General features: G+C 41.9%; 1 protein-coding gene across 1 annotated transcript; it reads left to right on the forward strand.

Annotated features, from left to right (window-relative positions):
* The first annotated feature begins 311 nt into the window (after window positions 1–311).
* Window positions 312–7655, forward strand: C11H16orf78 (chromosome 11 C16orf78 homolog). The gene is made up of 5 exons (XM_026713983.2): window positions 312–410; window positions 2024–2167; window positions 5006–5162; window positions 6366–6759; window positions 7508–7655. The coding sequence occupies exons 1-5, from the start codon at window positions 312–314 to the stop codon at window positions 7653–7655; spliced, it is 942 nt and encodes a 313-aa protein (XP_026569768.1).
* The last annotated feature ends 5685 nt before the right edge of the window (window positions 7656–13340 follow it).

Here is a 13340-nt window from a genome sequence, read left to right on the forward strand (position 1 = left end):
CCTTTGTGCCACACCCAGGGTCATCACACAAAGATTGGTTATTTATCTTGGCTGAATCCTCTAGTAATAATGCCACAGTCCTGTTTTCAGGCTGGTTGCCAAGACAACCCTCCTAGGAGATGGGCAAGAACACAGATTATTGCATCACAGTTCTTTAGTGAGGACTTGTGAAGGTCAGCTAATGGTTTCAGCAGGAACGGGTACCATTAGCTAAATGATGCAGATTTCATACTGCAAGCTACTTCTCTGCTAGCCACGCGCCTTTGGCATGTCTCCACAGCTGCAGTTTTTCCTCCTGCAAAGCCAGAACCATGACTGAAAGGAACTGGACACCAATAGGGCCTGTGAATTGGCTCGATAACAAAAGAGCAAAAGCTTTAAGAGTATCCAATGATAGGGAGATATTTCAGGTATATGGCGTGAAATCCATTGTAATTTGCATTTGCTTTTTGCCACCAGCTGGTTCGAGGCGAAAGTCTGTTTTTTTTCTTGAAGGAGGAGGAGATGGCTGAAGTCCAATGGGGCCTGGAATAGAAATCAACATACTAAGCCTGGGAAGAAAAATGCAAGTCCAATAGCAGTGAGAAGAAAGAGGCAGGTAGTTAAGAAGGAACGGTGGAGGAGGCTATTCCACATAAGGGAGGATCAGGGTTTGTTCCTTACCCTACATTAGTGGTGTTGCAGGAATCATCTTCTTTTAAAAAACCCATAATCCCTTGCGCGATGGAGTCTGGGCAGCTGAATAGAACTGAGTGTTTATTGGCCAGATGCCCTTTCTGTCACCAATGCAGATGTTTTAGGAATGGTACAAGCTAACTTCCAAATCTGCGTGCAAGGTTTTGCAATCCTCTTTGAGAGACCCTTTCTTCTCTGTGTCATTAGATTTGGAAGCAGGTGAATTTTAAAAATAAATTCTCTTGCTAAAAGTATGTCCTTAAATTATATCAAAGGATGCTTTTTAATACTTCCATGTCTGGAAAAAATAACAGGAGCTTGGAAACCATCATGCTATTTCTTAAAAAGCCATTAAAAAAAACCCCACCATCTTAATAGCACTAGCACTTAAGACTTATATACCGCTTCACAGTGCTTTACAGCCCTCTCTAAGAGGTTTACATAGTCAGCATTTTGCTCCCAACAATCTGGGTCCTCATTTTACCCACTTTGGAAGGATGGAAGGCTGAGTCAACCTGTATATGTATATGTATACATACATGTATACATGAATGGTATTTAGCTTTGTTCGGGTATTTTCCCACGTCATTATAGTTGTGCTTTTAAAGTTGTAGCAACGTTTCGGCAGAATCTCATCTGCCATCATCAGGCTTCTGTATTGTGTATATGTATACATACATATACACATACACATACACACATATACATACATACATATACATATATATCAAGAGACAGAGATATATATCTCTCTCTATTGCTACCTATCTCTATTTCTTTATATCTATCTATCTATCTATCTATCTATCTATCTATCTATCTATCTATCTATCTATCTATCTATCTATCTAGTAAAAGTATATAAAACAAACAAAAGGTAGAAAAAGGAAGGAAATTGAAAAATGGATACAATTAAGCCTTCCGCTCTTCTATCTATTGAGTAATTCTCTTATTCTTTTTCCCATTTTCTTCAGTCCCTCGTAATCCCTGAAACCTCATCAATTCTATTTTTTTTCTTTCTTTCAAAGTCCATATAAAGTTTTGGATCTTTTGAAACAAACATCTTTGTCTTTTTTCCCCCTCCAATCAAACTGGTCAGCTTTAGCACTTCTACAAATTCGGTGAAATTTATAATCCAGTCTTTCACTATAGATATTTCATTGTTTTTCCAAACTTTCTGCACACTTTGCAACTTTTTTGCATACTAAAGTTGGAAGAGTCAATTTCCTGATAAAAAGATCCCGTTCTTCACATCTTAGTTGTCCTTTATGAATATTTCCTGGAGTTTATTTATGTTGTGAAGTGAGTGGAAACCCAGATTAACCAACTTTCCATCCTGATCCTTTAGCTGAAGAAGATTAGACGATCACTGGATTCCATGAAGATGATGAATGAAAGCCTCTTGCTGCAGGAGGAAAGGAAAGTGAAAAGGTGGCTTAGGAATCAAGCATCCCTCTCCCCTACCTCTGCCTATAAAGCAGTGTATTATAAGGTACTGATACACCTTGGAAATTACACCAACAAAAGAGAAAAAACTCGCCAAGGAGTGTTTGGTACCATGGCCCCTTGAAAGTGTGAGAGATACAATGTCAGATGTCTATGGAGATTCTCCATCATCCAGGTCATGGTGGTTCCAAAGGTTCTTTTTTCAAAGACAACTGGACTTTGTTTTTCCTTGAAGATGCTTCACTTCTCATCCAAGAACTGAAGAAACTCCTTGGATGAGAAGCGAAATGTCTTCAAGGAAAAACAAAGTCGAGTTTCCTTTGAAAAAGGACCTTCAGGACAATGTCAGATGGCCGCTTGCTGAATGGCAGCAATGCAGAATTTTCACTGGGGTAACACAACTCTCTCCCTTCTTCGTATTCAATGTATATAGTGGGAAATAAATCTTCACGCGTCATGCGTGAACAACCAAAGACACTCAGTGAATAGATCCAAGTACTTTATTGCTGATTGCCTATATTACAAGAATCTCACCAGACTGTCCACATTCCCTTGGGAAATGGCAGATATGGAACTGGAGTTTGACCACAGATGTTTCCTTTCCCTGAACGGACTCCAAGCTGGAATATGCCTTTTCCACCACCACCCCCAGAGGGCAGGTAGCTTCCAAAAAACTCTTCTTCTGGAAAGCTATCAAGCCTTGGTTCACACTCTCTTTGCTTCTTCTCCCTTTCTAAAAGTTGGGATGTGTACAACCGTACATTTGCCTCTCCTAGCCTAGGCTGTAGAAATGTGATATTAAAAAAAAACCTATAATCCCCCAGGTAAATGGAACCTTAACATTAAAGGGGTGGCAAAAGATGTGCTCACCTTTGATATGCCTCTGTGCTTTTCACCTGTCAGCATCCTCCTGTTTTGGTTTGCATTAAAATGTAGCATGGTGTTAAAAAAAAAAATGCATCGGTTAAAACCAGCCTTTTCCAATCGGTTCCTTACCTTCTGCCCAAACATTATTTTCCTTTTGGAAATAATTTCTGCCCACTGATTCCCAAAATTCTGCAAATCCATCATCTTCCTTTGAATTTTTTTTTTTTTTTTTAAGAAGAGAGAGAGATCACGACTGCTCCTTAAGTCCCTTAGATCGTATTTTCCTTAAGTAGCAGATTATCATCTCTTGGGGAACATTTGTCTGTGCTTGCCATCTGTCTCTCATTTTCCCTCATGAATGGGCTTTTTTTTTTTTTAAGGGAGAAAGAAGTGCTTCTTTCTTAAAGAAGAAGTAGGTTGAATGCTGCCCATGAAAAGGAAAATCATGTCTCCCTTGGAATGCAGGTGGAGATAGGCCATGAGGACACCACTTCAAATGCATTGTAATAAGAATTACAGATCTCTTAAATTTTCTGCTAACATCTGCAAATTGCCTGGTTCAGTCATAACCACAAGTACTATCTGGGCCAGGGGTCTGCTTCCTGAAAGGGTCAACCAAAAACCCCTCGAAGAGTGGCTTCCAAACTTAGCAACTTTAAGACTTGTGTATTTTCAACTCCCAGAATTCCTAGACTGGCTGAGGAATTCTGGGAGTTCCTAGACTGGCTGAGGAATTCTGGGAGTTGAAATCCACAAGTCTTAAAGTTGCCAAGATTGGAGAGCCCTGCCCTAGAAGAATCTTCTCCAACCAGATGCTTTGTAGCAGAGGTCTCCAACCTTGGCAACTTTAAGACTTGTGGACTTCAGTTCCCAGAATTCCTGAGCTAACATGACTGGAGGAGGAATTCTGGGAGTGGAAGTCCACAAGCCTTAAAATTGCCAAGGTCGGAGACCCATGCTTTGTAGAAGTGTTGAACTACAAGTCCCATCATGGTCATTCTCGGGAAATGATGTCCTTTATTTTAATCAGCAACTTAGGAGAACAGGAATGTCATCAGTTGGGCTTGCTTGGTGAATTGCTTTTCAGGATAAGCCAAACAATCCATTTTTAGAAAAGAACTGGGGCCAGATAATAAAATATATTACGTGATTTATTTTTGCAGTGATCTATATTAACCATAACTCTTCACCCAGGTCTTTCTGTTTGAACACTGGAAGATTTTTTTTCCTCTCTCTATCCCCAACTTTTAATGCATAATGTTGTATTGGTTTTCATAGTAATGAAAAGCTGAACCTGGGTGTCCTTAGTGCTCTCTGAGTTTGCTTGTTTCCTTGCCGACATTTCATTACCCAACTAGGTAACCTCCTCAGTGCTAGTAAGGAGTGCTGTTTGCTGTTGGTTTATATTCTGGTGTCTTGCCTGTCTGTTGTGGGTGGGGGCAGTTTTAGGGATTCTTTGGTTGAGCTGTTTACTGATGGCTCTTTGGCAGTTTCTCATTTGGGGTACTGCTTACTTGTTTATTGATCTGAAGTTAACCTTGGAGTTAATCTATGTTAGTCTGTCTGGGCTCTGATTACTGGTAGAGAGATGCTGGAATCTTTTTGTTCTCCTTTGGGCTGGTTGATTGTCTCTTTTGCATAGTCTATAGATGTTGTTAATGTCTATGTGTCTATTGACAACTGATTTGTCAGAGTGCCAGGCTTCTAGAAATTCCCTGACATTTTTGGACTTGGCCTGGTCTAGGATTGTCTCATTGACAATTGTCAATTGTCGAGATGAACCTGGGTTTTGAGTATTGTTTTTATTATGTATGTTCTTGCTATTTTTATCATAAATTCCCTAAGGTGTTTCAGAAGAGGAAGGGATCTATCAACATATCAAGTAATAAAAATAATAATAATAATAATAAGGTGTGCATACAAAGCAAGCATCTTTTTGGGGTGGGCTACAAGTCTAATAGAGAGAGATGAACCTAGGACATCAGTAACAGCATCGTATTCCTTCCCTCTTTTCAAGACTTCCAATTATCCCGGGTCCAGCCAAGATCAAACCATAACAGACACCCATCCCATCTCTGCGAAACACTCAGTGGACATTCCTTGGAGCCAGTTTGGGGATCATCTGTCCAACTTTGTGAGCTTTCTACGACTACCAACCAAAAGACGCATCTATGGTAGGAAATGGCCAGATTTTTCCCAACTAGAAGGCTCACAACCAGAAATTCAAGGATGTAACTCAGATAAAATACTGTATGGCAGTACAGTACCCTACTACCATACATCCAGTGGTGGTATGCTACCGGTTCGGCCCAGTTTATCCAAACCAGTAGTAAAAAAAGCCTCCGAGGATTAGCTGAGAGGAGGAGGAAAAAAGCCTCCCACATCAGCTGAGAAAAGAAAGAAGAGAAAACCACAGGATTGGCTCTCCCACGTGCCCCTGCACTTTGGTGCGGCAGGCCTCAGCTGGTGTGTAGAAAGCTGCACGCACGCGCAATCACCAAAACAGTAGTGGAGCAGGTAGGATCCCACTGGTGCATACATCCTAGTAAAGTTCTCCATAATGAAGAAAAGCAGCTCTTGAAAACTCTGCTGTATAAACCCCTATATTGTAGAGCAATTCCCAGGTGGTGTATCCTTGATACCTTGCAAATGTTGCTAGACGCAACTCCTTGACTAGTTTAGTTTATTGACATTGCACCTCACACAATGAAATCAAACATCATCTTCAGTGCATGTCATGACCATGAAAATAAACACAAATACACATCCTTCACACTCCACACATTGAATTGAAAATCCCCGACACTGCATCAACATTGCACTATACCTAGTAGAATTCAACAGGGCTACCGCCCTTGGATAAAAGCTGTTTTTCAGCCTATTTGTCCTTGTTTTTATTATTTGGTACCATCTACCAGATGGTAATAGTTGGGTGCCCAGGATGAGATGGATCTTTGAGGATGTTTTGAACTTTCTTAAGGCAGAGGGAGCTATAAAGCTATCCAAAGAGGGGAGAGGGCAACCAATGATCTTCTGGGCAATGATGTTCACCCTCTGGAGTGCTGTCCTATCTGCCCCTCTGCAACTGGCAAACCATACACAGGTGCAGAATGTTAAGATACTCTCTATGGTGCAGCAATATAAGGTCACCAAGAGTTTTTCATTCAGTTGTTGTTTTCTGAGAAGTCTCGGGTACTATAATCTCTTCTGGGCCCTTCTGACCAGGGCTGCAATGTGAACACCCCAGGTGCTCTACCAGCACTATCAGTCATGGTCATAGAAGTTGGAGGTTGACCCTTCTTCTCTAAGGAAGGTGAATTCCTGGTGAATAGCTCTTTTCCCAAGCATAATGTTCTTGATATTTCTTTTTCCCACAGACCGGAAACATACCCACAATCCCACACCCTTCAGTGGAATGGATTTGCCTACTCAGACCCTTTCGGCCCGAAATGCAAACGCTCCACGAAACAGCATCCCCGGCTCAGCCTCGCCCAACAAGGAGATTCGCAAGACCAGCAGCAGGAAGCCATCCGATTTAGAAAGCACCATCTCTCTCCAAGAGGCAGTGGCCTTGTTCCCTTCCTTGCAACGCCTGCTTGCCAAAAAAGAGAAGCTCTCTATTTCATCTCTCTTCTTTCAGAATCCCAGCACCGGGTTCAATACCTTGCAGAAGAAGCTCAGAAACATGTTGGACAAAGACAGAGAAGACGAGAACTTCAAAATTCCACAGTCGTTGCCTGAGATTAAACCTGAAGAAATCTTGAGCTGCAGGTTAGCAAACTTCGTCCTAGTTTCATTCCCCCATTCTCATTTTTGTCGTCTCTCCGTCTCAGCAAAACCTCAGTACTTCATGGTCCCCGAGCATTCAATTATCCCCATGGGGCTATTTGCAGGACTCTGTTTTTTCCATTTTATTCTATGTTTCAGCAAATTTGGGGTTGCAGTCCTTCTGTAGGCAACCAAATGTAGAAAACTATTGGCATGTACATCCTGGACCTCTATTTTCTGTGGTATCTTCAGTTCTGTATCTCTCCATATTAGGTCTCTGTAGTTGACACTTTGTTATAGATAGATAGATGGAATTCGTTATTGGCCAAGTGTGATTAGACACACAAAGAATTTGTCTTGGTGCAAATGCTCTCAGTATACATAAAAGAAAAAAATACATTCGTCAAGAGTCAGGAATCATCAGGTACAACACTTAATTATAGTCATGGGGTACAATAAGCAATCAAATCATACTAGAAAACAGTCAATATAAATCGTAAAGATACAAACGACAAAGTTACAGTTATATAGTCACAAGGAGGAGAGGGGATGGGTGATAAGAAGTGATGAGAAGGTTAATAGTAATAGTAGTGCAGACTTTGTAAATAGTTGAACAGTGTTGAGGGAATTATTTGTTTAGCAGAGTGATGGTGTTTGGGAAAAAAACTTATGATTAAGTTATGATTAAGTTCAAGAAATTAAATAACTGTGATCAAGTGCATTACACACACATTTTATTTTCTTTGCACAGGTATCTTCGTTTGTCTCAGAGCAATATTGAGACACTACTGGGGCTGTGTAAGGAATCTGGAATTTACATAGATTTGCACCCCCATATGAAAGAATCTGAAATTGATGCCAGCTCTGTACTCTCACCAAACACCCAGCGAGCTCGGTAGATTGTATTTCTGCTCCGAACTTGGTTGCTTTTAGATTTTGTGTTGCTTGGAAAATGAGACTTTTCGGCCTGCATCTACCTGGAAACGAACAAACCAATTTCTCGATCGAAATGAAAATCCAAGAACTACAGACTTTTTGAGAAAGGATGAATGATGCGATGGTTTAAAACAAAAAACAAAGCCAACACTTATTGTCAGTAAAATTGTAAGCAACTGAAATTGTTTTCTGATATTAGTTTTTGTCCAATGGAAGCCGGGAGAAGTGAGGCAAGGAGAGGAGAGAGGGAAAAGAAAAAAGAAAACAAGGATGGGGAAGGGGAAGGGAGACAAGAGGAGAGGATCGGGGCTGGGCTGCTGGGGGTTCGCAGCGGTTCGGGAGAGCCCCTGGCTAGGATTCTGTGCAGTTTGGAGAACCTCCAAATCTCACTGCTGGCTGACACCGCCCACCCCAGCCCACCCTCCCAGGAGTCCCCACACCACCTATTTTGGATGCAGGTAAGTGTAGGGCGCTCAGGGAGGGCAAAAATTGGGCCTCCCAGAAGTTCAGGAAGGCTGGAAATGGCCTGTTTCTGGTTTCCAAAGAGCCTCCGGAGCCTGGGAAAGCTGTTTTCGCACACCCAGAGGCCTGAGGAAAGCCTCCGGAGCCCAGAAAGGGCAAAAAACCCCCCCCCCCAATGGTGTAGGAGGCCAACTAGGCCACACCCACCATGACCACGCCCAGCCATCAACCGGGCAGAGAACCCGTTGCTAAAATTTTTGAAGCCCACCCCTGGAGAGGATACCAAGAGGGCTAAAATCTCTGAAATACATCATGTTGAGCCAAGAAATTGACATTTTTGTGATTTCTTCCTTCAAAACACTAGACATCAGGGCATTTCTTTTCATTAAGGTTGTTGCCAATTGGTCATTCACATTCTAGAAAACTGAGGATCTACAACCTGTTGTGTTTCAAATCATTTGGGACCCGCAATTCTCAGAATTTTTTGCCCATATAGTCAAGTCTTTTTATCTTGGAATTTTAGGAATTGCAATTAAGATGCATCTGGAGATTGTCAGGACACTATTCCTTTCAAAGGATAAATTGCTGGATATTTTTCCAGGGAATGAAGACAAATGAAAGCACAATCGTGAGGGTGAGCATGAAGGTGCTGATGGAATATGATTGACCATATCAGAAAATGCCTTTTCCAAGGGATGTGACCTTAATAGGCCATCCTCCAAGCACAATCCTCCCACCAACATTTTGTTTTCCAATTTAGTCAACTTCTGTAGACAAATGACTTTATGAGTTTTATTTATTTATTTATTTTATTTGGTTTGTCAATTGCTTATAAGATAATAGGTATAAGTAAAAACATAGTTATGAATACATGGATACAGAAAAATAAAAGATACAATAGGACAAGGACAGTAGGCACGTTGGTGCGCTTATGCTTGTTGGATCAGAAGCGAAACAACTTCAAAGAAAATCCAGAATGTCCATTGCCTCTTAAAAAAGCATCTTTGGGACATCTTAGATAGTTCCCCCGAGCTCTCTGGAATGTAAAGACAAGAGAAGAGAATGTGCTTTCAAACTTGCTAGATGGATGTCATCATTTTGGAGTGATCCAGACTTCTCAAAGTCTTTTTGTTATCTTCTTTTGTGTGGAAGGTTGTTTATTAACCATAAAGGTCCACTCTTAGTTTCTTATTCAAATGTAAGATGATTAAACCTGTTTCTTTTGCTGCAATAAAAATGTTTCTAAGACACTAGAAATATAAGCCGAGGAAGCGGAGGCCCACAAAAGAAACGTTGAAGAAATTTCAATTCCAAACAATAACAATTGTGAAATCTATATAATTTAATGTTCCAGTGTCATAAATATTGGTTATTCTTGCATATCGCCACCAGATGGGGCTCAATAATAACTGAAATATACTATTTTATATGTGTAGATATAAACACAGTTTTCCCGACTTCATTACCTTTGGCATCGCTCATACACTATATTAACATCCTTTGAAGAGAAGAAAAAAACAAAGAAAAACCACTCGTTCCTTTTTCACAGTTCACATTTTGAAAGCCACTAATGTGACAACTTAAGGACTTGCAAAAATCTTGAGACATTTATATTTAAGTCTTAAATTGACAGCAGCTTGCTCGAAGTCTGTAAAAATCACATCCAAGGAAGGCTGCACCTATTTCAATACATGTTTAAATTCCCTAAATCCACAAATATATTTTGTGGGGGAATAATTTTACACATGCTTCCTTATAAAATGTTTGTGGAGATTCTCAGTTCATCCAGGCTGTGTTTATCCCAAAGATGCTTTTTCAAGAGGCAACTGGACTTTCTTTGTATTTTTCTTTGAAGATGTTTCGCTTCTCATTCAAGGAGCTTCTTCAGCTCCGACTGGATGTTGGGGAAGGGAAGGATTTATTCTCCTTGCAGGCAGCTGGTCATTTGCATTCTTTGAAAGAGTCGTTGAGGCCACTTGGAGGTTTCTCTGTGTCCTCAGGGTCACCTGAGTGGTGCAAATGGGTGTGGAGCCTTCTCGGAAACGCCGGAAGGACTGTGATGTGGTGTTTTCTGCAGGATTTTTTCTTTTGCCCTGTGTTCCTTCACTCTTCAACACAGGTACGGGCTGTTTCTGCATGCAAAACTTAAGCACAAATGGTTCCTGCAATGGCCTGCAATTTTTCTTATAAAACCCCCTTTAGAGCAGGGGTCTCAAACACAATTTACCTGGGGGCTGCTGGAGGCAGAGTCTGGGTGAAGCTGGGCCGTACAATATTATACTTTATATTATACTTTATATTATACACTAATATTATACTTTCATATCACGGTGGGGGCCACAGGATATTGTCCTGCAGGCCGCAGTTGGCCCGCGGGCTGCGAGAATGAGACCTCTGCTTTAGAGAGTCCGACTATCACTCTAATATTAGTTCCGCTGCTAGGTGAGAGTTCTCGTAATGCACCTGCCAAGGTTCTTCCAAACCTCTCGCCTCTCGTTGAAGATGGTAGGAATTAAACCTGAGACCTTGATTTATGCAAGTATTGAGCGACTTAAGCTGCTATTTCCTGCTATAGGAAAGCCAGGAAGAAGTTTGTAAGAGTATCGGGGACCTGTCTTCTGCTCCTTTGAGGCTACAATCACATCTAGCTGAATACAATTTTGGGCCTCCACGAATGCGCAAATCCTGAGTGGGATGGTGGCCTAGAGGTGGTGCTCTCGCCTCATAATCAGCAGGCTGTGAGTTCGATCCTAGGTAGAAGCAGATATTTCTCTCTCTGGGCACGATGGAATATGTCTGCTAATCACAGAATAACCGAGTTGAAAGGGATCTTGGAGGTCATCTAGTCCAATCCCCTGCTTGAGCAGGAGAGTCTATTCCAAATATTAGCCTCTACCTAGGATTGAACTCACAGCCTCCTGATTGTGAGGTGAGAACTGCAAACTCCACAGAGGTGATAGGAAGGGCATCCGGCCAGAAAACACTCAGCTCCATTCAGCTCCACCCCTGCAAGGGATTATGGGGTCATTAAAAGAAGATGATGATGGATCCACAAATCCTGATGTTGCAAGGTTTATGCTTCTGCGAAGGGTTGGAACTCATGTTCACCGAAGCTCAGTTGTTTCTTCCTTTTCATTTGATTTGGGATTAGCTGAAGAGGGCACTGCCATTTTACAAGTTTAAAAGTGCAGGGACATTTCCTTAACTCAGGGGCATCCAACCTTGGCAACTTTAAGACCTGTGGGTTTCATCTCGACTTTTATTTCAACTCAAAATAAAACTTTGACTGAAGTCCACGGGTCTTAAGGTTGTCAAGATTGGACACACCCCTACAAGCCCAGCCCATTTGCTAATCTGGTGGAAACTTTGCAAACTTCTATAGTGCATGGTCCCATCCGGATCAAGTATCAAAAGTATGCTGTTTTGGATAGCAGAAAATAATTCTAAAAAACATGTTTGTGGCAAAGAGATCTTAATTTCTTTGTATTAATTCTCTCTGAGTTAGAGGCACGAAAGAGGCATCTAAGATAACATGGATTTTTTACTATGGAAACAAGCAATTTAGGGGATTTCTGATACTTCTAGGATCTTGCTCTCCTGTTGCAGCTTCTTGTTGACAACGGGAGGCCTTAACAATCTTCTTAGCCATTACACCTACCCAGGAACATTAGGAATGGTCAGAAATGGCCCGCTGTTGCTGTTATTTCAATTAGTTTTAAACCCACTAGATTAAATTTCTGAATTCCCCATGAATGTAGCTTTCAGTTAAATGGATGTTAACTCTAGTTGATTGTAGGTGGACAGCTTTAATTAATTAAATCTTTAAACCAATTTATATGGTGGCTCAACTTACACGTCGGTGACTTCAGGCAGCTTGGAATGTTAAAAATCACAGGATTAAAAACCCATTAAATCTGCCACCCCATCACAGGGCAACAGCAACACAATCAAATCAGTTACTGGAGCTCAACCATTTTTGAGATTCAACCATTTTTACTATCGTTTCTGTGGGCGTGGCTTGGTGGGCGTAGTGCGGCTTGGTGGGCATGGCTGGGGAAGGATACTACAAAATCTCCATCCCCTCCCCACTCCTGGGGGAAGGTTACTGCAAAATCCTATCTCCTCCCCACTTCACTAACCTGCTTTCCAGCTCCGTTCTCTTGTACAGGGCAACCAAAGGAGACCCAGCCGATTAGCTGGGACTCAGGAGGCGGAGAATAGATGGGGGCGGGGCAGTCAGAGGTGGGATTTGCCGGTTCTCCAAACTACTCAAAATTTCTGCTAACAGTTCTCCAGAACCGGTCAGAACCTGCTGAATACCACCTCTGCTGGAGCCCTATCCCCATTCGTGGTCCCCAGATCTGCTGAGAAAATGAGGATTTTAGAGTCTTTTGGAAAAGCAACAGTGGGGGATGCCACCATACCTCGGAAGGAACAATGCTTCGTAGAGAAGGGGCCACCACTGAGAAGGTCCTTTTCTGTGATCCCATCAGATGTACATCCCTAATTGATGGGAACCATAATATCCCCTGCCAGCAAATTCACACGGAGGGCTAGTGAAAGGCACCTGGAATTCAATCTCCCTTCATTAATGCCGGTGTATGAATGAGCTCTTATGCAGAGATAATTTCCAGTTAGCATAATGCATGCATGCCACATAATGCTTATAAAAATAGGCCTGAGAATATATAGCCATTCTGCAGCTCAACTTCACATTCAACATGTTGTTACGTAAAACGTGATGGTTGGCGTGTGTGGAGGCTTTGAAGAACTCCAGGTGGGCTGATCAGACGCGAACCCCGCAGGGATTAATCTGGAGAGAGCATCAAAAGGTACTTTGGGGCTATCGACTCTCTTTCTCTCTCATCCTTTTGCTAAATAAATAAATATAAATCTGAATCGTGACTGACTTGATTCAGACAGCTCTGACCACTGGGCCTTCCCCCCCGCTCTCTTATCCACCGATCTGATAATGCAAAGAACATGATGTCAGACGTGATTGACCCGTCCATTGATTAGAATGAGGGGAAAGAAGTCAACTCTGTAATAGGGTCTGACAATCCTGCACGGATTTCCTCTATGCGCTCAGAACCATTCACTTCGTCAGCATTCTCCGTGGCAATGGATGATATCAGTGGGTTTCTTTGGGGGGGGGGAAAGAAAGAAAGTTTCTGGAGCTCGATCGA

This window comes from Pseudonaja textilis, chromosome 11, assembly GCF_049901715.1.
Source record: "Pseudonaja textilis isolate UNSWEBS1 chromosome 11, rPseTex1.2, whole genome shotgun sequence".
Lineage (NCBI taxonomy): Eukaryota > Metazoa > Chordata > Lepidosauria > Squamata > Elapidae > Pseudonaja > Pseudonaja textilis.